This window comes from Gossypium arboreum, chromosome 2, assembly GCF_025698485.1.
Source record: "Gossypium arboreum isolate Shixiya-1 chromosome 2, ASM2569848v2, whole genome shotgun sequence".
NCBI classification, from domain to species: Eukaryota; Viridiplantae; Streptophyta; class Magnoliopsida; order Malvales; family Malvaceae; genus Gossypium; species Gossypium arboreum.
In genome coordinates this window covers 3,425,992-3,452,966 of record NC_069071.1, presented here as the reverse complement: position 1 = coordinate 3,452,966, position 26,975 = coordinate 3,425,992, and the positions used below count along the sequence as shown (strand labels likewise).

Genomic DNA, 26,975 nt, shown 5'->3' with positions numbered 1-26,975 from the left:
CAATTATTTTGTTATCAAAAAATAGTAAACAAATTAAAAAATTCATTCAAGCGAAGCCTGAAAAGTTTTTTTAGGGATATATTAAAATTTTATTTTTTATAATTTATTTCTTTATAATTTTAAAAATTAAATTAATTTTTATAATTTTATTTTTATTAATTTAAAATTTTAAAAATTTAAAACCTAAATAATAATTTTCTACCACAGATTGGCCTTTGCATCCATCAACTTTAATAATTCTAAAAAATAAAGTCTAAAAAATTCCCAAAATAATGAGGCTAAAAGTTTAAGTCATGGACGAAAATAAATAAAGAAAATAAACGGCATCCATGGCCATGGGGGCCACCATGTATTATTATTACATGAACTCAGAACAAGTGTGGGCTTAGATTCCCAGGTCAGTTTGCTTGTTTTTGTTTTTATTTTTGTCTCTCTTTTATAAATTTTTTTTTTTTTTTATTTTGGTTCAAAGCCTTCTCTTTCACTATCCAGCCACCCACCTCTTCACACCGTTTAGCCGCGTTTTCTGTTTTTTTTTTCCTGGTTCAACGATGGCGACAGCAGCTAAATCAAACCCTCATCATCAACCATGGAATTCCCGACAAGGAGTTTGCAGTTCATGTTGTAATAAACAGGGTTTTAAGGGTTTCGTAAGGTTCAAAAGGAGTATGTTCTTTAACCAAGGTTTTCAAGGGATGTTATCGAGATCGGTTGTTAATGGTGAAGCGAAAACCATCAATGTCTGCTGCTGCTGCTGCAGCTTGGAGAAGGTTTATGATGTGGCCGAGGAAGACCGGCGGTTCGTGGCGGCGTTGAGGGAGGCTCAGTCGTATGTTTATTTGCACCGAGGGAGCACATTTGTGTTGCTCTTGTCAGCTGAAATTGTCGCTAGTTCTTACTTGGATGCCATTCTCAAGGTATCTCAATTTCTTTCCTTTTCTAAAATATTTTGGGTAAATATATCTTGGTTAGTAGTATTCTGCTATTTTATTAAAAAAAAATTAATCTAATAAATGAGTAAATTAATATTTTCTATTAATAATTTTATTTATTTCTATTATTAAAATTTGATGTGATTGATGAAATAACTAAACAGTGATACTTGATATATTTTGTATATCTCATATTGGTATATAATAATTAATTTTTAACTGTCAAAATAGATAATATTTTTAAAAGAAAGACTAACTTACTTTTTATCTACGTAGGATGATTTATTTAGTATTTTCAGTATATTTTTGGTTGTTTAAGTTAAAACAATATTCTGCATCCTTAAAATATTAAAAATAAATAAGATATTCATTTTTAAATATGTTAATTTAAATTTGGTAACATATGAGAGAGAACTCGCTATTGGCAAATCTAATCACAAACTTGTGGTGGATAATGATTTTATTTCATTTTGGGTTAATTCCAATTAACATTCTCAAACTATAGTCTACATTGTAAATTGGTTCTAAAATTTGAAATTGTTCTAATTAAATATCAAAATATCAATTAGGTCCTTTTTTTTAATTTAGTGTTCGAGTGTTAAATGTTAGCTTAGATTTAATGAGAAAATTACTTTTTAATCACTTTCCAAAATTAAAACATTCAAATTTATGTTTTTTTTAGCCAAATATTGTATCTTTGTTCCCTTTCAATGATTTATAAATTCACTTCAAGCGCCTTTAATAAAAAAAAAAAATTCTAGGTTTTTCAACCAAAGTTTTTATAAGTTTATCTTCACATCTTAAACAAAATTCATTACTTCACCTTAGTTTTGTTAGTAAGTATACACATGTTTAAAATTTAATCCACGTATTTTTTTCTGAGAAAATTCATGTGCTTTAAATGTGTTCTACATTATATCTAAACTAGCATTTAAGGGCTTGATTGATATGATACTGAAGGTAAAAAGATCTATTCAGTTCTTCTCAATTTCGAAATTGAACAAATTGATCTCTCTCAAAAAAATTTGAGCAATTTAATTCTTATCAATTTTAAAAGTGAGCAACTAAGTATAATTAATCACAATGTTAATTTCTTTCATTAATTGTACATAATTTTTATTGGTATAGTAACTAATTTAGCCTTTGATGTTTACATATTTTGTCATTTTGGTTTTAATTCTAAAAAATTCAACAAATTCAGACTCAATATTTACACAAATGTTGTGAGTCCTAACTTTGTTAAATTAGGATCAAATTGACAAAATGTGTAAACTTTAAAAGCTAAATTTATTATTATACCAATTAAGATCATATGCAATTGATGAAAATATTAACGTTATAATTAATTCTCTTTAATTGCTTACTTTTGAAATTAATTTTATTTAAAGAGATCAATTTATTCAGTTTTAAAATTTTATCGAATTTAAGGACGTCAACTGAAATTAATTATTTTATTTTAGTTATACCTCGTTTTTTTTCTGTTGTCCTTTGAAATACTTTCCACGTAAGCAACAATGAAATGGTTTTCGACCGTAGTCAGATTGTCGGCTTACGGACGAGATGGGAATATGTCACGAGTTGATATGGGGGGCTCACTTGAATTATAATAATATTACATGTCCCTTCAAACATCACAAAGGTTTCGTATGAAAGTGTGAAAAGTTATTAATATTAAAATTATCGAAAATATTGATTAAATTTTAGTTTGATTGGTATTGATATTATTGTTAGTATAAAATAAGATGGATTTAAATATATTAAAATTCGTTATTTTTTATTTAAGAGATTAAGGAGGAGTTATGAATAATTTTAAATATTATATAAAAATTTATAATAATATTAAAAAATTATAGAAAAAATTTAATATATATAAATAGGTTAAAATCTATCCTAAGTCACTGTACTTTTGAGAATTTACCTCATATTTTTATTTTTAAGAATTTAGTTTTTACTGTCTAAATTTCAAATTTCAAGTTTAAGTATTAACTTTTTTTTTGTTAAATTCAAGTTAATTGCAATGTCTTTTTTAGTTACATGGTTATCAAGTGAGTTTTTTTAATTTCAAAATATTACACAGAAAATTTAACAAAAATAGTATTAATAGTTAAACCTAAATTTTAAAATTTAAAAAGTAAAATAACTAAATTTTGAAAATAAAAATATATGGGCCAAATTTCAATGTTTTGAAAAGTATCGAGAATTATGGTATATTTTAATCATATAAATAAAGAAGAAAATTAATTTTGATCTTTTAAAGCTTTAAGTAATTGATCAAGCTAGTATTAGACATTAATTTAATTAATAAATAATTAAAAATTTATTCATTTAAGGTGTAATGATTTTATTTGACCTCTAACTTTACAAAAAATCATTTTAACCTTTAATTTAAATTTTGCCTCTCTTAACTATTAAATTTGTATTGTTTGTCAAATCAAAAATTTATTGACATGACATACACATGACAATTCACATGTATGCCACATTAACAATTAATTAATATTTCTAAAAAAATTAAACATATTAAATTTTCTTATAATTTTCATACTTTTTAAATTTTTTGAATCTTAAAATATTAATTAATTGTTGATGTGGCATTCATCGTATGTCACGTTAACAAAATTAATAAATATCAAAATTTTTGGGTGATTTCACAAACAATATAAAATTAAGAGCTAAAAGAGATGAAAATTAAATAAATAACCAAAATAAATTTTTAAAAGAAAGCTGAATAGCTAATAAGGGATTATGCATTCTTTTAAATAAATAAAAAAGTTAAATATTTAATTTTTTAACTAAAAGGACTAAATCTAAAATTTTGTTGAAGTATAGAGACTAACCGCATATTTTAACCTAAAATGTAAAGATCAAAAGGTAAAGTCGAATTCTTTCTCCACGCTTTTTCGTATTGAATAATTTAATAACTCCAAAATTCATCCCCAGGCCCCACAATCCACGTGTCATAAATACTATTATCGATATTTTTCCTTATTTTTTCATATTTTGCTTTTAAGTTAAAAAAAAAAAAAAGAGGTTCACTGCTACGTTAAAACAAGCTATTGAGGGCCGCCACCCACAATGGCCGCCTCATGTTCAACGGCTCGCCTTCCTCGCTTTCTTCCCGGTCGAACCAAACCTTTTTCATCCCGCCACGCCTTCCAAACCGACATCGTAAGGCTCAGATCGGAATCGAAGTTCCGGTCTCATTACCTTAAACCGGAACCCGGGTCCAAGAGAGGTGATTCGGTTAAGCGCAATGTGATTATTGAAAACGATGATGGCGTGGACGAAACTTACAGCTCCGTCGACGATAAGCAGTTCGTGCGGTGGTTCCGTGAGGCTTGGCCTTACCTCTGGGCTCACCGTGGCGGCACTTTCGTTGTTATAATTTCCGGCGAAATCGTTGCTTCCCCCTTTTTAGACACCATTTTAAAGGCAAAATTAATAAATTCGTAAAAGCTTTTAGGTTTTTTATGATCAAGGCTTTAACTTTTTTTCTTTTTCTTTTTATATAAATTTGCAGGATATTGCGTTTTTGCATCACCTTGGGATCAAATTTGTTATTGTTCCGGGAACTCACGTTCAAATCGACAAGCTTTTGGCTGAGAGAGGTGAGCTACACAAGAAAACGGCATTGTTTCATGTTCCTCTTATTTCACTTTGTTCTCATGATAATTGTAGCAGTTAGTTTATTACTTGAGTTTAATTTTATCTCATGTTTTAGTTGATAATTCAGTGTTTGTCTCTCTTTTACTATAAATAGAGTAGTGATACTTAAATGAGCCTTGAAAATCATGCAGGGCATGAACCAAAGTATTATGGTAGATATAGAATAACGGACTCGGAATCTCTTGCTGCTGCTACGGAAGCGGCAGGAGGGATCCGTTTAATGATAGAAGCAAAACTTTCTCCTGGACCTTCTATATGTAATGTTCGTCGGCATGGTGATAGTAGCCGTTGGCATGAAGTTGGTGTCAGTGTTGCTAGCGGTAACTTCCTTGCAGCTAAGGTTAGAATGTTTCTGTTTTGAAAATAATGTTTGATTTGGGTTGTGGATTTATGTGCATCGATGTTATTCCGATTGAGACGATGGCTAAGCCCTTGCAAATTGATTGAGTGGGGATACATATAGTGATGGGTAGCCTGCAGAAGCATGTTTTTGGTGTTGGCTCTGCTATTAAACATGTTATGATATTGCCTCTTTTAAAACACTTTTGCAGAGAAGGGGAGTTGTTGAAGGTGTTGATTATGGAGCAACTGGTGAAGTAAAGAAAGTAGATGTTGCTCGATTGCGTGAGAGGCTTGATGGTGGATGTATAGTAATATTAAGCAACCTGGGGTATTCGAGCTCTGGTGAAGTTTTGAATTGCAAGTATGCTGTGTAACTTTTAATGATATTTGGTTGCAGCTTGCACTGATCTATTTTCCTGTGAAGTAAAAATTCCTAGAGTTGTCACCCTAAACCAGCCATTTTAACATATTCTGCAATTCAAATAGTTTAGTAGTAGCAGTCATCAGCATTCCAAAAAGCAAGCTTTTACATTTTACTATTTCTTTCTGTAAGTCCTAAGTAGTTTTTTCTCAGATACAGAGGGATTATAAGTTTGGTGCCCTAGTTTGTGTTTTTGTAGGATTATGAAGATGTCAATCAAAAGGATTTAGTGAGGGGAGGGGGAACCCAACTCCCGAAGTTGCAATCTCTTTAGGTGTTGAATAAACCTTTATTACTTCGTGTTAGCATTTTTTGATCTTAAAAGCTAGTTTGTTTGCTTTATGGTGTATCTTGGACCAGCCTAGAAGTTTTATTTTTACTTGCCAATGATTTAGAACCTGATTGGTAATGCTTTATGTTTTCCTAAATTTCAGCACATATGAAGTTGCCACGGCTTGTGCATTAGCTCTTGGAGCAGATAAACTTATTTGCATTATAGATGGCCCTATTTTGGATGAGAATGGACGCCTTATTAGTTTCTTGCCTCTTCAAGAAGCAGATATGTTGATCCGTCAACGGGTCAAACAGAGTGAGATAGCTGCTAAATATGTTAAAGCTGTTGGTGAAGAAGATCTCACTTGCATTGGACATGATGATACTAGTTCAGTTGTTCACTCTTTGCAAAATGGGAAGGCTCTTAATAGTATACGTAATCCAACCTTTCAGAATGGTGTTGGTTTTGATAATGGGAATGGACTATGGTCTGGAGAACAGGGCTTTGCCATCGGAGGTCAGGAGCGGCTAAGTCGAGATAATGGTTACCTTTCAGAGTTGGCTGCCGCAGCCTTTGTCTGCAGGGTAAGTTCTAATAGCTTGTCTTCCAGCTTAGCATATTTAGATGCTTTCCCAAGCGAAAACAATAAGCCAATTGTATTTTCTGCTTGATTGTCAGGGTGGCGTACAAAGAGTTCATTTGTTAGATGGCACTATTGGTGGGGTCTTATTATTGGAATTGTTCAAAAGAGATGGAATGGGGACAATGGTGGCTAGGTATCTAATATTTACAGTGAACTTAGCTTAGAATTATGGGAAAATGGATATTTGCTGATAGGCATGAAGTACAAAACATGGTTAATTCCCTACGCATTCTCAGTCTTTCCATGACTAGTAACCTATTCCGATGTTTCAATGGGCTCTGCCACTCAGGTGGAGTTTTAAATCTAAAATATATGTTATATGCTACCAAGTACAAGTGCTTATAGGTGAATTTGGGTGATACTTTAGAGGACCTTATATTATTACCACAAATTCTTTTCCAACTTTCATGGTCTTAATAGGATGAGGGATCTCAGATTAACTCAATCTGGCCGATATTTATTAGTTTTTATGAAATACCACTGCAAGATTTAGCAAGTCATTAAGCTATTTTGTATTCAATTCCCTGACTTCAGTTTTACTTGTTATTTAGTGATCTATATGAAGGGGCTAGGATGGCTATGGTGACTGATCTTGCTGGAATCAGGCAAATCATACAACCTTTAGAAGAGTCTGGCACATTGGTTCGCAGGAGTGATGAAGAGGTCTATACTATTTTAGACTTTTGTTTGATCAATCTCGATCTCTTTTATGTGTATACTTTTTCAATGAGGTGCCTGTGCCTGTTGTAAAATTAGCTTTTGTTTCAAATCTCACCAAAAGAAAAACAAAATGGAAGGTGAAAAATGGTTTCATTCTTTTGAGTCAGAGCCAGCTAGAATCTGAAAATTAAATTCTTGTCTCCTTTTTATTCGCACAGCTACTTAAGGCCCTAGATTCATTTGTTGTTATGGAAAGGGAAGGTCAAATCATTGCTTGTGCTGCTCTTTTTCCATTCTTCAAGGAAAAGTGTGGAGAAGTTGCTTGTATTGCAGTTTCTCCTGACTGTCGAGGACAAGGACAAGGAGATAAATTGCTCGGTACGTTGTTGAACATCTATAACTTCACTGTTTGCGCTATGTTTGACACGGTCATACTCTGCTACTTATTCTGGTGTAGTTGAAAGAGATGCAATGCTCGAACTTGTGATTTCATATTTGATGGAAGCATCTTTTCCCATTTCAGAAGAATAATTAAGAAAGGCACACGTCTTTTAGCTGTGCTAGACTGCATATAAAGCATTTTCTGATAAGTCCAGTTCCCATGGCCTAACCATAGAATGATGCTCGATTTGATCTGACTGGCTTTTGTTTTTATGATCATCCCTGCGTTGTGATACTACTACGGGATATTTGTTTTGGTCTACAAACCATATGATTCCTAATGATAATACTTACTTTTTAATATCAATAATATATTTGCAGATTACGTCGAGAAGAAGGCATCCTCTCTCGGATTGGATATGCTTTTCTTGTTGACAACTCGCACTGCTGACTGGTTTGTATTTTCTTATTCATAAATTTTCGAGCACATTTGATTATTTTCATGCACCATCTAATGATAAATTCGAACTTTTTAGTCATCCTAGCATCGTGGAGAGAGAGTTTCAGTTACAGTGCAATGTTCATTTAGTATATCAGCCATTATTTACACCCAGGTTACTACAAATAAAACCATGCCAATACTTGCTTCCGGTTTTACAGGTTTGTTAGGCGCGGCTTTACTGAATGTACGATCAACATGATACCGGAAGAAAGGAGGAAAAAGATAAACCTATCCCGTAAATCCAAGTATTACATGAAGAAACTCATACCAGATCGAAGTGGAATAACAGCTGATAAAGCATTTAAGTAAAGCTTACAGCCGATGGACCGGAGCTACGGAGAAGACGATGCTACCTCATTGGTCCGATTTGGCTTAGAGAAACCATTTACTTCCAAGTTAAATGTTTAGCAGGGATTGGATTTGATTTTCTATGCATCTGGTTTTTGTTACGAACTGTAATTTTATTATTACCACAAAAATAGTAGTAGTTGACATAATTTTTTAGGCGAATTGTAATTATGTAGTAGTGCTTCAAAATATGGTAAATAAATTTTCTTTAGGAGTGTTCTAATTTGTTATTATTATTATTGAATTAATTTTCATAAGCTAATGAGATCTTGGTTTAATAGCTATAAGATTTTTGAGATTTATTCTGCTTTGGGTTTTGTATAAAATTTATTTTAGTTTTAGAAATATTTTTTTCGGTGAATTACAATAACAGAGAAAATCCGAACAATAAATTCGATTAGTGCGACTTAAATTCAAATTACACTTAGGACAGTGAACACCTTTGATTTTAATTGTAATTGTTTAAATTGCTTGTAATTATCATTATATTTATTATTTCACAATTTTTCCTTTTAATGGACTGTAAAATGGTAGCTTGACTTTATAAAATAAATGTATATATGTTTCTATTTTTAAATATTTTTTAACTTTACATATTTATGGTTTTAAAAGAAAACTCAGAATAATTTTTTTCTTAAAAATATGTTTGTTACTAGGTTTCTTACAACTTTTTCTTCTTTTATCACATTATGAGTACGAACATATACAAAACAGAATCTTCTAAACAGATTTTAAAAATGAAAAATAAGTGTAGCTCAATAGTCAATGTATTAAATCATTTTAATGAAATAAAAAATTTAGATATGACATGAACACAATAAAAAATAATTAAAATATGAAAGTCGATTGAGTCTTAGATTGATATGGGTATGAGCATTATCTTCTTATTTATGAGTTAAGAGTTATAATCATAACTTATAATGAAGAGGTCAAAAGTTAAAATAAATAATTTTCTAATTCCTTCCTAATTAAAATTTATTATTGATAAATATTTTAAAAATATAAATAATTAATAAATTAATAAAATATTTTTAAATATAATTTTTATAAAATTTAAAAATTTTAATGGTAATAATTATACTGGAGATTTTATATAACAAAATGTACATATCAAAATTTAATATAAAATAGATTATTAACTTTTAAAATGAGGTAATATATTTTAGCTCATGAACAAGTAATTAAGTTTACTCTGGTACTTAAATTTTTTTGTGGTTCACTTTAGCACTTGAACTAAACAACGAAGTTTATTTTAGTCTTGAACTTAAAAATATAAAAGTTTGATGATATGTTGTTTGAATAACAAAGTTTATTTCTAGCGATGACGTGATATAGTCTTAGAGAATCACATCTAGTATTTTAATAATTGAATTGATAGTTAAATCGATCATATCACTTGTTTCCAATTCAACGATTTGATTGATTAAACATGTTTAACTATTAATTTTTATCCCAATTTTTATCTTTACTTATTTCAAGCAATTTCTGATTCAATTATTCAATATCTTATATCGATTAATTCTTAGTCTAATCAATTTGACCAATTAATCTAATCTTGTTCTACTAACATTGGTTACATAATCAAATCTGTACAGAATTTAAATTCAGGGACCAAAATGAATTTATTTACTAAATTGGGGAAAAATTATATTACCCTTTTAAAATTAATATATACTTTAAATAAAATAATTAAAGAAAAAAGTAAAAACACTATAGAAAAGCACGTAAGCTAAAGTCAAAACTAAAATAAAAGAGTAGCAGCTACACAGTAGATTTCAGAAAGCCAAATAAGCAAAATTAAATAACTCATAAAATAATAAAGTAAAGTAAAAAAAGAAAAATTTCTATTTAAATTAAAATATTTTTACGGACATAAAATAAAACCAATCTCTCCTTACATGTTTTTTATTTTATTTTTGTTACTCCTTTTGTTTTGTAAGAAATAATTTTTTTTTCGTTAAAACAAAAATTTCCGATGCTCCGCGCGTGATCTCTTCTTCCCTTCCCGCGTTTCTCCGATCAGGTACTCCATTTTTAATCATCAAAAATTCTCCAAAATTATCCCCTCTAAATATGTTAAAATTCAGTGCTTAATGTAAAAGTTCTGTTCTTTTTTTTTTTTTTTGGGTTTGATTTTTATAGATAAAATCGATCCTTTGATGAATTTCATTAAATTCTAACCTTTGGATGAAAATGCATCAATCTGATTTATTTTTTTTGCCGTTATTGTTAACGTTGTTTTATTGGAATTTTAGTTTTTCAAATATTTCAGAAATATATAATTTTGATTGCGTAGTTTGATGGGGCATTAAAGATTTATGATTATACTTGTATATTTACTACCTCTGATTATCTGCTGTGATGGGTTTGAGTTTAAATTCATGTATAATTTGAGTTAAAAGAGAATTTGGAACTTGAAACTTTTTGTGCTTAAAGCTGGTTTTGAATTTGTAAATTTTTTTACTAGAATTTTGAAACTTGATTGCATTAAATATATATATTGGTAAAGTTCTGAAATTTGCATCATTTAGATATCAGAATGGTTGAGAATTGGAGCTTCAGATGAATTTTTTTAGAACATGTCAGCAAAAAAAAAAAAAAGAAAAGTCTAGGAATGTCAAACTTGATGAATAGGCATGAAAGCATATATGATCGATTAGTATTAGTGTTCGATCTTTTTCGAATTCCAATTGTTGATATTTTCATGTATTGATGGGATTTCAGGAATTTGTTGATGGGTGCCCCTAAGCAGAAATGGACAGCAGAAGAAGAAGCTGCCCTCAAGGCAGGAGTTCTCAAGCATGGAACTGGAAAATGGCGCAATATACTTTCGGATCCCGAGTTTAGTTCGGTCCTGCGGTCTCGCTCGAATGTGGATCTCAAGGTTTGTAGTTGAGCCTCGAGGAGGACTCACCAATCATCATCACAATAAAAGTTTTAATGTTATGCATATTTTGGTTGCCAATGTTATGTCATGCATAGAGGTGAATTAATGTGATAGTTAATATGACCAGGATAAATGGAGAAATATAAATGCCACGGCCATATGGGGATCGAGACAAAAGGCTAAGCTTGCTCTTAAAAGAAATCAGTTAGCCGCTAAACACGATGATAACCCCATGGCACTAATCACTGTACCTCCGACTGAAGAAGTCGTTGATCCTAAGCCCCTTGCCATTTCTAGTGGAACACCAAGGGTAACTGGTCCCAAAAAACCGGTTTCAAGGTATTTTTATGTATTTTCTTATACCTTAAACCAAGTGCCTTAGATTAGGGCTTTAGATCGGTCCTTCTCGGTCAAACAATTTTGTGTTGAGAGCCTCACTATTCTGATTGTATGGGCATAATGAATGCTGCTTAAATGATATCCTTTCGATGCTTGTAGGTTGGAGAATATTTTATTGGAGGCTATCACTAGTTTGAGAGAGCCAGGTGGTTCCGATAGAGCTTCGATTGCTTTATACATAGAGGTACTTTTCTTTCTTGGGTTGCTCACATTCTAATTACTTTAAGAAAAGATAACCCATTTGATTAAACCACTGAAGGCCTTTGCTTCTTTCAATGGCTATATATGACAACAACTTTCCTTCTGTCTCGTTCCGAGTAAGTGTGGAACTTAGGGTTTCTGTTTCTTCTTATTTCTTGTCCATTCTATTTTCGAGCATTAAAATCCAAATCTCATCTCTGAAACTATCGCAAATGACTTCCTGAAACATTGAAGCTAATTTGAGTTTGTTTTTTCACATTATAGGAGAAATATGCTGCACCGCTGAACCTCAAGAAGCTTTTGGCTACGAAACTAAAGCTGTTGGTAGCAAATGGGACATTGACAAAGGTAATTCTACTGTTTGATTATTCGTGTAACACTATCTTAGAATATTATTCTTCATTATGTATATAAATTATTTTAGCCAATGATGTAGCATGAATGCCAGAAATGTCAAAAGTTCTTTGCATTTGATATTGGTTTTTCTGATGTACTTGTGGAAGTTATTGGCGTGTTTGCAAAGAAGATTAACTTGAATGTTCATAAGACAGGATTGGTTCATTTTATGATGTATATGTTGATAGGTAAAGCATAAGTATAGGATTGCACCACATTCAACTATTTCCGAAACAAGATCTCCTCTGCTTGCTTTGGAAGGAAGGCAGAAGGATTCTTCGAAATCGGAGAAGAAAGCCATCAACATTCTTACTAAAACCCAAGTTGATGTTGAGTTGTCCAAAATGAAGACCATGACTGCCGAAGAGGCCGCTGCAGCTGCTGCACGAGCTGTTGCAGAGGCAGAATTCGCAATTGCAGAGGCCGAAAAGGCAGCAAGAGAAGCAGATGCCGCGGAAGCTGAAGCTGAAGCAGCAAAAATTTTTGCTAAAGCAGCAGCTAAAGCTTTGAAGTCTAGGATGCTCGTTACCTGGTAAATCCTTGTTCTTATATATAATGTTCATACATCTCGAAACACAGGGTTTCTTTTTGCTGTTTATCTTCTTGATTTTGGCTGTAAACTTGTGCAGATGGTATAAGGAGACACCATTTGGTCTTTAGTTCGCTGCTGAAACCACGCATCACACTCGACATCATGCTGGCTTGGTATATCAAACTATCATCATGTCTATAAAACTGTAAATATATTAGGCTTGTAAAGGATAAAAATGTGAGATTAATCCATGAAGTCGTGCTTCTTTTTGGACGATGAACATTCGTTGAGAAGCTTAGAGGGTTTTTTTTGGTGTTTCTATAGCTTTTATCTTTAAGTAAAGAGGGTATATAGATATAGCAAAAGAAAAAGAGATGGCATTGTGATGGCATAATTGAGATTATGATCTGTTCTTTTTCTGAAAGTCCATCTGAATAAATTAAACTACAGTTTTGCATGTTGGTGTTCAAGCAATGTAGTGTTATTGTTGGCTATTGGCCCCTTAATGAACCTTCTCTCTCCCTTTGGGGTATAGCATGCATGCATGCATGTGCGCACACACAAATACATGAAAATTTTGAACATTTTTTATTACCATCATGGAGGGTCCCAATCTCCCAACAAACATTGGCCAAAGCCTTTTGGTCATCATGTCATCTTTAGAACACCTTTTTGATGAACGCTGCAATGAGCACTACACAAGGGGTTGTTTTTTTTGGGTTAAAATATGCTGTTGGTCCTAGTACTTGTATAGAATTTGAGATTTAAAGTTAAAAATTCAATCTTTTTACTTTTTTTCAATTTAAAAATTTTAGTTTGTTAGTAGTTTCTATTAAAACTTGTCAATTTATATGTTTATTTGTCACGTCACAGCATAATGAAAGTTTTTAAATAAAAAATAGAAAAATTGAATTTTTAATTTTCTAAATACATAAATTAAATCTCAATTTTATCAAATACTTAATAGCATATTTTAACTTTTTTGTACCCACTATCCAAGCCATCGCAAAATTTTGATATTGATTAGTCAAAAGCATCATAGAAATGGCTTTAGAGTTTACATTTGCAAACCCTCTAAGATGGCTCCACTTGTACCTCACAATGGGCATCGATTGATGATTACTGTGATGATCATCATCATCATTTCAAGGGCTAAAAACCATATCTCCAATTTCAATTGAAGGAATACATGCATGCATGCATACATGCATACATACATATCATCATTTAATCATCAATACTCAAACATTGACTTGAACCGAAGTTTCATTGCATTCAACTATTAGACTTGAATGATAAGAATACATGAAAAATCTTGTTCAAAGATTTAAGCCTACTTGAATCACAAATGTGATGACCCAATGTTACATTACACGATGAGAAAACAATAATTAAAACAATCGGGAAATCAAGTTAGGGAGAAACCGAAAACCGAAAACCGAAAACCTCAAAACACGAATCGTATCCCTTTTCAGAAACTTGATACATAAAACACAGATTCATCACAGAAGAGATTAAACAAAGAAACCCCTTTTTCATTTCAGCTCTTAGATTTCGAATGCTTTACGAGCCAATCGATAACTGAGTCAATGTTGGTCGAGTTCTTGCATGATATCATGAAGCAGCATACTTCTCTATCTGTAATTGACTTGAGTCCCCTGCATAACAAAATATTCGATGTCACAAAGAAGTTTCTAGTTAATCGAGCAAATCAAGTGAATGTCTTCTCTTACATATCTTCAGTTAAAGCCTGTTTCGACAAAGCTTCTGGCTTGTCGATTTTGTTGCCTAACAGCAGAAGAGGGATACCACTAAGTGAGGGTTTACTCAACAAATCATGAAGCTCACTTCTTGAGATGCTCAAGTTATCGGGATCAGCGGCATCCACCACGTAACTGCAAGAAAATCAGGTTTAATCGAGTAGATTATACTCAAAAACTAAGAAAGGCATTTCTCGATTCGAGAAGTAGAAAGTACAATGGCATGCAACTGAAAGCCAGTAACATACTGCAAAACTTATATAAATAACAGGATCAGATAACTTCAGTACGTTAGCTACAGTTTTCAAAGACATAGACCTAAACCGAAATTAAGAACGGTTCGATTTTAGTTAATACTACTACTGAGCTAGCATTGAAATTGTGACTAGCCGAAGCAGAGACAGGCAGACTGTTAGCAAAGAAACTATCATTGCCCCAAAAGTGTTAAAGCAATTAAGAACAAATAAACAAGTAGCTTCTTACACAATTGCCGAAACCGCACGGCAGTATCGTTCCCACATGCTACGAAACCTAGGTTGACCTCCGAGATCCCATAACTTTATCGTAACATTTCCTTTTGTCACTTTCCTCATGTTGAATCCGACCTGAAAAAGAAGCCATTCGACATTAAATTACCTTTTATGACAGGAAGAAAAGGACTATAAAAGTATTGGAAACGGAATATCATCGCAGCCCTCAAAATAATACAAACTCACCGTAGGGATCATATCTTCGCTATATCCACCAGTCTGGGGAAAAAAACAACCAGCCAACTTGAAGTTAAATCACGGGATAAGAGAGAAAATGTTCTAGATCGCTCTTAACCAACCCTTTGTATGCTGCAACGACATTTACAAGTTCTAATTTACTTACTGCAACAACATTTACTAGTGAGGTTTTTCCCGCGTTCTGAAGTCCGATCAAAGATAGCTCCATTTCCTGCTTGAAAAACAGGCTGCAAAGAACAAAATACACGAAAAGTGAACCTTAGTATTGTGAAGACCAAACTACCATGATTAACTCGGAAAAGCCTTTAATCAAAGGTTCGAAAACACTGCAACAACAGGCAACCTACTAACATAAATGAATTAAACAAAGCAACATTCAGCAATACAGCAAGTTTAACACATACACATCCATGAAGAACCCCAAACATAATTGGAGAAGAAGTAAAAAACTCGATATACAAACCGTTCCCTGACCTGAATACATTCAAAACACCTTTTACAACTTACACTAGAATCTGAAAACTATATCGTGGAGCGGATAGAACTAGCTGTAGCTTTGATCAAAGCCAGTGAAAGACTAAACACACAAGCTACTGCATTTAACTTCACTTAACACCTTTTACAACTTACACTAGAATCTGAAAACTATATCGTGGAGCGGATAGAACTAACTGTAGCTTTGATCAAAGCCAGTGAAAGACTAAACACACAAGCTACTGCATTTAACTTCACTAACATAACACTTATAAGTCTATGATTAACATAATCTAAACCATCTTAATGCAAAAACAAAAATAAAAACCATTGACTCATTTGAAAATTGCAATCGATATGCTACTGAAAATCGAAACATTCTTATCAGAAAAAAAAACCCAGATTTTATTACCCTATTTTGTTCATGATTTTAACATCAAACACATTCTTTTGCAAGCAAAAGGCTGGAAAATTCACTGGTTTTTTAATTCTAAACTCCAATGTCAAACACTAAGATAAAAGGATAAAAAGAATGAAAATTTAGCTTAAATATGTAAAACACAACTCTATATAAACCATAATTCTCAATCCAATAGGAATATTTTTCCTAAAAACTCAACAGAAATTTTGTTTTTAAAAGTGACATTGCAAGATATGTAAAAAAAAAAAAAAATACCTTCGAAGCCAATTGAGAAAAGCTTCCCACAAACCCATTTGGGAATTCAAAGAGAAACAGAAGCAAAACTAAGAAAAAAAAATTGAAGCTTTTTAGTCAATTTTTTCAATGAGAGATAAAAGGAGCCAGAGATCTCTCTTCCTTTAATTCCCTCCTTCATAAATAATATAATACACGGATATAATATAAAAAATAAAATAAAATATGATACTATCATAAAAAATGAAATAATAACATTATTCAAATTAAAATTTAGATAAACTGATAAACATAATGTTTTTAAACTACTTGCGGTTAATTTCACCAGAGGTCCTCAACTTGTGACCTACATTTTAAACTAGTCCAAGTTCCAAAACTTTTTAATTGAGTCCTTCATTGTTAATATCCTATAAATCAAGTTCTTCTACCAGTTTCATTGTCAGTTCAAGTATTAAATTTTAGCTCAAATTTGATACGTATGGATAGTTTGTATATGATGATATCGTTAAAATTTTTAATGTCTAAGCTGATGGTTTAAGGACTTGATTAAAAATGTTTTGAATTTGGAGGATTAATTTAAAATAAAAGTAATAATTTGAGGATGTTTGTCAAAATTAATCCATTATATTCATTTAACTAGAGTGAAAAGAAAGAAAAGGAATACCAGATGGACTTAAATATCAATGGGCGATAATTTAAAAAAAAAGGGTAATTATTAATTATGAATAGAAATCTCAGCCGTTGAAAGTGTGTGATGATGACATTTATGGACGGTTAAGATCTTATTTGGATCTTTTACTTGCAGTTGTTCGAATTCGGACCAATTGGGAGGAAAAAGATTCCGTGAAAAATGTGAGAGAATTTCGGTCGAAGAAACAGTGTCATTAAATTAAAATCTCGGCAATGGCGAGTGCAGTTCACGGGAAAATATGATTGGTTGAATGAAGGAGAGATGATCGGAAGGTGTGATTCAATCGCGATTAATGGAATATCCAGAGAGACGTAATAAAATACATGTTATTACAGAAGAAGTGAGGTGGCAAGAAACTATTACTTACTCAACCGTAACTGACAACTAACCGTTTGCTGGATAGTATGGTCCTAAATCATATACCTATTATAATAATAATAATAATAATTTTGTTGGTTGACTCTTAACTCGAATGATATGAATATTATTATCAATATAAGAGAACGTAACTTTGAATGCACTGAAGTTATCCTTTTATTTATGAGTTGAGGGGGGATTGTAAGTAATTTTAAGTATTGTGTTTAAAAAAGCATATATGATTTCATTCATAATTGTTTAAGTTCGATTAAATTTAAAACACGAGTTTCAAATTTTGTCAAGCTAATTTAAATTTACCATTATTTTGGAGAGGTGTCGTTGGTTTTGGAGAGGTGGTTGTTGGCTCTGACGGTGGAAGCGATGCAGAGATTGATTTTTTTGAAAGTGATGTCACAAGATCTACTATCAACACAGAATTCCAATAATAGACTTCTCGAACCGTATTCAACAAATCCTCTTTAAGGAGATGGCGATGACGATCATGCTGAAATTGTTAGGGCGTAATATTAGTTACGTCCAACTTCAAAATAGGATCAGTAGTTTTTGACAACCCTTAAAACAGTTTCACCTTATGGATATGAATCCTAATGGCTGCGCACTATTCCCCTTATTGCAGCAAAACCCAAATCAATCCTAACGGTGCCATCAATATTCAAACAAACCCAATTGCCAGCTGATGGTGGAAATGAATTTGATCTTTGCGACTTGGGCAATGTTGCCTTATTAGGGGAGGCATACTGTTTTGCCCAACTATAAAACACCTTGATAATTTCGTCACAACTCCATGAAATACCCTGAAATGTGAAGAGTTTTCGATTCTTTCAAATACGCCAGGCAATAATCCCAAAGAGACACTGTCAATCCACCTCACCCAAGCACATATTTTGTTGATTCTACAAGTTCGATACAACCCACTCTAACAACTCTTTGAGATAAAACCAATTATACCTTCTTACTGAAATTAACTGATTCCAAATATCTCTTTGTATAAGACAGTCTCTAATAACATAAATATATTTAAACATGGTGCTTATAAACATAAATATTTACACATAATACTTTGTATATTATATATATATATATATATATATATATATATATGCTTATATGATTAACAAATAATTAAATCTACATCGAACTAAAGAATATAGTTGAGCTTTTAAGAACTGACATTATGAGATAATTAAATATTAATAAATTGAAATTAGTTCACCCAAACAATTAAATAAATTGAATGAAAAGCTGTCTAGAGCACGTGAGTTTGTGTGTTTAGGAAGATAGTTAGAAATAAAGTACCTAATCTTTTGCCTTTTATTTATAAATTGACCTCTCAACTATACTCCAATTTTCAAATTGGTTCTTTAAAGTTCTTTTTTTGTCAAACTGATCCTTAATTATCAATTTTGTTAAAGTTTACTCAAAAACGATATCAACCAATAAAAATAAAACATGTGTACACTTTTTGAATAAAACTGGACAAAATTGAAAGATTATTAGAAATAATCTATGTAATTAAACATAATTATTTAAAAAAAAAAGGGAGGAGGAGAGTAGATCTAAATGAGTTGATGTGGCATCTACAGTTCTGATTGGTTGACCCAATTTTAACACCAAATCTTTTAAGTGTAAATTATATCGGTAATCATTTAAATATTAATAATTTTTTATCACTCAATTATAAAGTTATAAAATAATCATTCGATTATTAGTAATTTTTTGTCACTTAAGTATTTAATTTTGTATTTTTAATCACACAATGCTAAAGGTGGTAGATTTTAAAATTGGCATAATAACAACTTTATTCTTCATTATTTATAAATTATGTCAATTTAATCTATGATTTTAAAAAAATTAAATTTGGTCTTTTTTTTTCAGTTTGTTTTTCTTACGACATTAAGAGTTAATTTTTTAATCATTATTTTTGTATATTTTAATTAAATTTAGCTGATAATATTTTTTAATTTTTAGATGAAAGGATAAAAAAAACTCAGCTTATGCATTGGCCTCTGTTTTTTTTTCTTCATTACCCTTTTATTATTATTTAAAGAAAAGGTAATTGTTGGAAAATTGAACAGCTCTTAACCCTTTTATTATTTTTTTTCTTCAACTGTTGAACTGTCAATTATACACCTCATGCATAGAAATCTTAACAATTATAAAATACCCAATAGTCTCCTTAATTAATTAATCACATGATAATTACATATAAAAACCATATAATCAATTGCTCAAAATCAATTAAATCATCATTTGCTCAAAATGTTATCCAAAAACAAACAAAATATCATATTAAAAATCTAACATCTGATCTGAAAATCAGGGATTTTGTGTTGAAAACATAGGGAAAAAGAGTAAAACATACACAGAACTAGATAAAAAAGAAAAAAGGAAAATTTTTTTTGTTCAATAGTCGTAATCCATCTTCAAAGAAACCTTCTTTAGATCTTTATTTTAAATAACTATACTTCTCCTCACTTTGTCTTTTTTTTCTTATTGTCAAATTTTACTCCTTTCTGTGAAGTTGGGTTTTTTCCCCCCTACTATTTGCTGGTTTTTGTATTTGGAGCTTTGAAGAACAGGGTAAAGCAGAGATGGCCATATCTGGAACTGGGAATCTTCATAGAGCTTTGTCAGGTTCATTTTCTTTTCTGGGTATTGATAGTTTTCTGCAAAGGTCATGTTTTTTTTTGCATGTTCTTTGAATCTGCTATAGGGCTTTTAGATTTTACAATTAAAGTGATTATTTGAAAGTTTAGTATTTGATACTGAACTTAAGTGCTTGTTTATGCTGAAAAGATGGTGAAATTAATTCAAATTTACATATTTTTGTTTCTTTCAATTTGATCCTTTTTTGTTTATGATTAGGAGTTTATAAAGGTTGCATTTTCTTTCTATGTTTGAACTTTGCTGCTGTTGATTCTGAATCTAGTATTGGTTTAGGGTTTGTTCTGCATAAATTTCAATGGAATTTAGGATAAAGAGTAGCTGAACATTGTTGGAATTCATATTTAGGCCAAATACTTTAACAAATATAGGAAACCAACCGCGCAGGGTACAGATGCTCGAGGTCAGCTATGGTGTGGAGTTTGGTGGGATTACTTCTTCTGCTCCAATTGTACTCACTTGCTAGCCGGAGAAATGTAGTGAGAGGAGATATCCAATTGCATGTGAGTCGTCATCCGTTAGTCCGGGAACTTGAACAAGTGGAGGAGGAGAATATTCAAGTTCCACCTCCTAAGAAGAAAAAATCTCCGCATGCTGCTAAACGGAGACGCAAGCGATCAGCCAATCTGATTGATGAATTTCTCGATGAGAATTCCCAGATTCGGCATGTATTCTTTCCGGATATGAAAAGTGCCGTAGATCCAGTAAAGGGTGTGGAAAATGGTAGCCATCACTACTATCCCGGGAAAATTTGGTTGGATACCGAAGGAAATCCTATTCAAGCTCATGGAGGTGGTATGCTATATGATGAAAGGTCCAATACATACTATTGGTATGGAGAGTACAAAGATGGACCCACGTACCGTGCTCATAAAAGGGGTGCAGCTCGAGTAAGTTTATTATTTTGAAGACGTAATCAAAGTTTATTATCTTGTTTTCTTACTAAAGAATATGTTGCTTGCATTCATAGAGCGAAAGCAAAACATGATGTAAGATTTGTTTAGTGACGAAATGTTTTTTGAGGATTTTAGTGATTACTATTGAGGACTAAGGAACTACCTAAATGTTTATTGAGGATTTTGCATTCATAGGTATATTGGTCTTGGTTGTGACTCGTACAAATTCTGTTTTAGAAGTACTAAACTCCGAGGAACCGCCTAAATGCAAGTAATATGTAACTCGTTTTTAGCTCCTATTTCAGCCTTTAGTTCTAAGAAGTTTTCCTTCTTGTAATCAGGTTGACGTTATAGGAGTCGGTTGCTATTCTTCAAAGGATTTATGGACATGGAAAAACCAAGGTATCGTGTTAGCTGCAGAACAAACAAATGAGACCCACGATCTCCACAAATCCAATGTGTTGGAGCGGCCAAAAGTTGTTTTCAACGAGAAAACAGGGAAGTATGTAATGTGGATGCATATTGATGATGCGAATTACACTAAAGCTTGTGTCGGCATTGCTATCAGTGATTACCCAACAGGTCCTTTTGAGTATCTCCGTAGCCAAAGGCCCCATGGATTCGACAGCCGGGACATGACCATCTTCAAGGACGACGATGGTGTAGTGTATCTAATTTATTCATCTCAAGACAATAGTGAACTTCACATTGGACCACTAACCGATGATTATCTAGATGTGCAACCTGATATGCGAAGGATCCTGATTGGACAACACCGAGAAGCCCCAGCTCTTTTTAAGTACCAAGGAACATATTACATGGTCACGTCGGGTTGTACCGGATGGGCACCAAACGAAGCATTAGCACATGCAGCTGAGTCAATCATGGGTCCATGGGAAACAATGGGAAACCCATGCATCGGTGGAAACAAAATGTTCCGGCTAGCAACTTTTTTCGCACAAAGTACATTCGTAGTTCCTTTACCAGGCATTCCAGGTTCATATATCTTCATGGCAGATCGGTGGAATCCAGCTGAATTACGGAACTCAAGGTATGTATGGTTACCTTTAATAGTCGGTGGCCCTCCTGACCGTCCTCTTGAGTACAATTTCGGATTCCCACCATGGCCAAGGGTGTCAATATATTGGCATAAGAAGTGGAGACTTCCCTCTAGTTGGAAGGTATCGAAATGATCTGCTCGTTTTTCTTTCAATTCTAGCGTATATGTACATTAAAGCTCTTCTCCTATTCTTCCACCGATTCACATCGTTGTCCCGTGATTTTTTCGATGCTGTTTGAGCATACACACCTCAATATTTCAGTGTACATGGCTTGACACATTCATACATACATATTTATATATCTGGTGTATGTTTTTTTGCCCCAAAAGAAGGGGGAAAGGCCCCATTTTACTTGTGCCACAAGTTTTGCCAACTCATGCTACTTTGGGGGACATGGAAATTGCTTGTGAAATAAATTTCTACGTGTCTCCCTTACTAAACAAGGGAAATTGGTGTTGAAACAAATAACCCAAAAAGGGGACAAATGAAAAAAGTGAAAAAGTGTGGGTGTTGTTGAGAATGATTTAGGACCATAATTTACAGTGACAAGTTGACAAGGTTGTCCTATACGATAATAATGAAAGAAAAAAGTTAAGGTCCCCCATTACCCCAAAGCTTGTGGCCTTTTCTCTCACATACAAATGTCCCAATATCTTAATTAAACTGTAATTAAAACCAAAAGAAAACATTTCTCTACATACACCTTATACTACAAAGATGTTAAATTTGACCAAATTAAAACTATGTCTTTATCTCACAATTTACTCTTCCAAATATACTCATTTCTCATTTTAATATTTAATTTTTGTCTTATTTTAGTAATTATATTATCATTTTATTAGTTTTGGTTCAAAATATTAACTATATAAAAAATAAAAAAATAAATTAAAAGATTCAAAATTTATTTTATAATGTATCATTTATATAAAATAAAAATAATTCAAAAAATTTTAAAATATATTCTGTCAATGATTAATATCAACAAATGTCGGACAATTTTTGATTAATAGTTTCACGTAATTGGTAACATGAGAAAAGACAGACATATGGTAACATTTTCATTAGTTTGATGCGGTACCTATTTTTTTAATTTGAGTACCAAAATAATTTAAGTATCAAAATAGAAAATGAGTGTAATTGTGAAGCTAAATAGTAATATAAACCAATTCATATTTATAGACAAACCTTAGCTAGTGTTATACATAAGGATTTTGGGGGATAAATAGAAATTTTGGAACATACTTCAAGCAGGGAAATTGTTTGGGACATTTTGTTTTGCATAATTCCTAAGTTTGGCATTTAGTGTGTTGGAATGTACACTTAGACAACTCCCTGGAAATGTTCCCTAATTCCCCCCATAAATCTAATTAAAGCATTATCATTATTATAATGATTATTCTAATATAGTAAACTTCAACTAATTATGGTCAAAGTGATCTATCTTAGGGGCTCATCCTTTGCCATCCACAATTCGATTTAAATTAACTTAATAAAATTTTCATTTTATTGTTTTGGGTATACAACAAAATGTATTTATATTTTACTTTCCATTACCAAATTAAAGTAAAACTTAAACTCATGTGATGGCTTGATGATCAATGATGTTCATTGTCCCAGTTATGACTTGGGTTCAAGTCGTGTTAGTCGCGTTTATTGTTTGAGTTTTGTCCTGTTATTGTAATTCACCAAAAAAATTAAAACTAATGTAAGAAGAAGTGGGTTGGAACGTGTTTATCTTCCAATTTAGGGATTGTGGAAGGATTATAAGTAGTTCTAGTTATCGTATCAAAAATGATATTTTTAAGAGCTTAATATATTATTTGGTACTTGAGTTAGACACTTTTTTTAGTATGATACTTTTTTTTTTTCCAATGTTACTTATATTTGAAAAAGTTATACATTTTGGTATCGGAAGGTGATAGCGCTAACTTTTTTGTGTATAATTCGAGTTTTAAGGTTAATTTGGAAAAAAAAAATCACTGCCTTTAATTATTGTATTTAACAAATTAAACACATAAATAAACAATTTTATAATTAACACTAAATTTGTTCTATTAACAAGATCATGAAAAATTCAAACCTAATTTAACTTTCATCAAATCAACACTAAAAATCGAATAAAATACTAAAAAATTAACATCGTTACCAATAAAAAATGGGTAAACTACAAAAATGGGCACTAAACTATTATCTCCCTTCTATTTTGGACACTGAACTATTAATTTTGTCGATCTAGTCACTAAACTTTTCGAAATCAAATATTTTGGTCACTCAAAATTGATATAGCCATTTTTTATTGTCTAATAACAAATTTAGCCCTCAATGTTTACAAAATTTGTCATTTTAGTTCGAATTCTAAAAAAATTCACATATTTATAATTAAACAATCCATTTTCCATAATTTTATCTTCCATTTTGAAGCTGAAGATGGCAATTTGAGCTGACTTTCTTTTTTCTATTTGTAGTATTGAATTTTGTTGTTTGGTAGTGTTTTTTATTATTATAAGCTAGTTGGTTGATTGTTGCAGCCTATACCAAAGATTTGTAATCAACTTTACTTCATCAATTGTAACGTTTTAAACATCATTACTATATGGTGTTCTTTTAATTTATTTTTTCCTTTTTTCTGGTGTTGGGTTGGTAAATAGTGTGTATAAAAATAATTTATGCCAAAGACGATGTTCAAATTTTATGTTAGAGTAAGATAACATTATAAAATTTGAAACCTAAAAGCTAAAATTTTTAGGTTAAGAAGTTTAAATTATTAATTTTGTAAAGGACCAAAATTAACTTATTAAAATTTTTAGAATTGAAACTAAATTGAAAAAATTATTAATTTTGAGGGCTAAATTTATTGAATTTTTAGAATTCAAACTAAAATAATTTTTTTGTAAACATGGAGGGTTAAATTTGTTGAATATTTTATATTTAGGATTCAATTGATATAATATGTAAACATCGAGCGCTAAATTTTTATTAGACCAATAAAAAAATCAAGTCGACTTTAAATTATCAAAATATTTGATTTTTAAAAGTTTAGTGACTAAATAATAATAATAATAATTCAGTGACCAAAATAAAACGAATACAATAATTTAATAACCATTTTATAATTTACCCTAGAGAAAATACATGAAGATTTTCATCCAAAAATCTAAAATTGGTAATGTGGCTTTGTTTCCCTCATCTCAATTAGAAAATTCTACATAATTATAATCAGAAATATTTAGCATTTAATGTTTATTGAATTTTAGTTTTGAAGAAAAAAAAGAGAATTTGGGGTTAATTAGTGTATCATATTTAAAAAGATACTTTTATTTATAAGAACTATAAATAATAGTAATATACGATCGATACATAATATATATATAATGAATAAAACACTACAAATTATTGCGCAAATACCACGGCTGCAAAAAAGAATAAAGCCCAATGGAGGAGAAAGATATTGCCAATAACTGCTAATAACTACTAACCTTGATCAACTGTCAATAATTACATCCTAGCTCATTGATCTGAAAACAAACTACGATCAACCAATTAACTATTGCAAAAGACCCCTAAGAGTCCCTTCCGCATAAATGATGCATGAAAAGTTAAGTTTCAAATGGTTTATATATTTTCCTCATCTTAGGGTCCAAATAGATTTAGTAGCGTGTTTATTTTAATAAGCCTCATTCATACATTTAAAACTAAAACTAACATAACTTTTAGAAAAATAAAGTGAATTAAAACTAGAATCATTATAGTTTTTAAATAACCTCTATTATTTTTATAGTAAATAAAGTGGACCATTATTTATTTCTTCTCGATAAATCTAATGAAAATGAGATTAAATATAAAGAGACTTAAACCTATAATTTTTTAATATATATATATATATATATAACTTAAGTTAAACTCTTATATAATATAAAAGGGCCAATTAACAACCAATATTAAAGAAATTTAACTGAATAATCTCTTTGTGAACATATGATTAGTGTCTTCTAACTTAAACTTAGGCTGGCCCTCCAATCAAATATATATATTGAGTCCAAATATACAGTAGCTAGGTGGTCATTTGTCAATGACATAAAGCAAATTCAAAGCTTAATTAATTAAAGCTTAATGAACAAACATATATGGACCGACTCAAACCCACACACACACGTAGAGTAGTTGCATAAAATGATAATAATAATATTATTATTATTAATATTATCAACTCTAAAAGCAAAAGGAAGTAAGGGAAAAATGATAATCAGAAAAAGTAGTACACAAAAGATAGAAAGAAAAATAATTTAAGATGAGAATTTAAAAGAAAAATAAAAGTGTGGGTCTTATTAAAAGATTAAGATGTGAACCATCTTAAAAAGAAGCTACCCCACTAACATATTTAATTTTAATTTAGTGTTTGATAATTATATTAAATTTTAATTAAATTTAAAAGTAAATTGAGTTAAACTCTGAACAAAAATTGAGATCAAAACTCATTCAACGTTATTTCCTTTATGTATAAAACTTAAACTCAATACAAACTCATTATCATTTAACCCGATAAAATTTTGGGTTTTTATTTTTATTTTTAAAATTTTTTCTTCTTAACTTTCTTTTTCCTTTTTATGTGTGGGCCAAAAAGCAACACTTGTTAACGTTACCACACCACCATGAATGCACTTTTTTAGGTTATGGTGGGGGCTAATTATTTGTGGAAAAACCAAAGCTTTCCCTTTCTAAGAATTAAAAAGTAAAAAGAAAATATTGATTTCATTTATGTTTATAATTAAAAAATATATATATATTCTTCGAAAGTTTCGGAGTTATTGCGATTTTATCTATTGAAAGAACTTTTATCGTTATTTATGATGAATTATAATGTTTCCGTATTAATTTAGAATGTCCCTTTATATCTAGATTATTTTACTAAACAAATAAAGAGATAAAATAAATCTAAAATTAGTTCAATTAATCCTATACAAAATATCCCTAATTGGAACCCAAATCCCTAACCAATGGCCGTCCTAAGACTCTAAACTAGATAAAGACCTATTTCTATTTATATTTATATTGAGATGGATAATTTATAAATTTAAACTTTTTTA

At 31.0% G+C, this 26,975-nt stretch overlaps 4 protein-coding genes across 7 annotated transcripts; 3 read left to right on the top strand and 1 right to left on the bottom strand.

Moving 5' to 3' along the window:
• The first annotated feature begins 264 nt into the window (after positions 1-264).
• Positions 265-8,456, top strand: LOC108470287 (probable amino-acid acetyltransferase NAGS2, chloroplastic). Of its 4 annotated transcripts, none has more exons than XM_053023694.1 (11): positions 265-397; positions 565-917; positions 4,453-4,540; positions 4,730-4,938; positions 5,150-5,301; positions 5,796-6,219; positions 6,314-6,411; positions 6,830-6,941; positions 7,157-7,316; positions 7,701-7,773; positions 7,980-8,456. In XM_053023694.1, the coding sequence occupies exons 2-11, from the start codon at positions 669-671 to the stop codon at positions 8,128-8,130; spliced, it is 1,716 nt and encodes a 571-aa protein (XP_052879654.1). In that variant the 5' UTR covers positions 265-397; positions 565-668; the 3' UTR covers positions 8,131-8,456. The 4 variants fall into 4 exon arrangements, with proteins under 4 accessions (XP_052879654.1, XP_052879651.1, XP_017627074.1 ...); XM_053023691.1 differs by having other exon boundaries at positions 266-397; positions 493-917; XM_017771585.2 differs by having other exon boundaries at positions 315-917.
• A 1,584-nt stretch (positions 8,457-10,040) lies between these two features.
• Positions 10,041-13,041, top strand: LOC108468047 (telomere repeat-binding factor 2-like). The gene is made up of 7 exons (XM_017768899.2): positions 10,041-10,192; positions 10,894-11,053; positions 11,184-11,395; positions 11,555-11,639; positions 11,921-12,004; positions 12,241-12,584; positions 12,682-13,041. Coding segments are annotated over exons 2-7 (876 nt in total). The 5' UTR covers positions 10,041-10,192; positions 10,894-10,903; the 3' UTR covers positions 12,683-13,041.
• A 791-nt stretch (positions 13,042-13,832) lies between these two features.
• On the bottom strand, positions 13,833-16,419 carry LOC108468915 (ADP-ribosylation factor-like protein 8a). The gene is made up of 6 exons (XM_017769783.2): positions 16,223-16,419; positions 15,218-15,299; positions 15,061-15,093; positions 14,828-14,949; positions 14,318-14,479; positions 13,833-14,242 (listed from the first exon to the last, which is right to left on the bottom strand). Exons 1-6 carry the CDS (start codon positions 16,258-16,260, stop codon positions 14,125-14,127), a joined length of 555 nt encoding a protein of 184 aa, XP_017625272.1. The 5' UTR covers positions 16,261-16,419; the 3' UTR covers positions 13,833-14,124.
• A 2,962-nt stretch (positions 16,420-19,381) lies between these two features.
• LOC108467622 (uncharacterized) lies at positions 19,382-22,222 on the top strand. Its single transcript, XM_017768332.2, has 3 exons — positions 19,382-19,904; positions 20,322-20,824; positions 21,172-22,222. The coding sequence occupies exons 1-3, from the start codon at positions 19,862-19,864 to the stop codon at positions 22,021-22,023; spliced, it is 1,398 nt and encodes a 465-aa protein (XP_017623821.1). The 5' UTR covers positions 19,382-19,861; the 3' UTR covers positions 22,024-22,222.
• Positions 22,223-26,975: the final 4,753 nt, after the last annotated feature.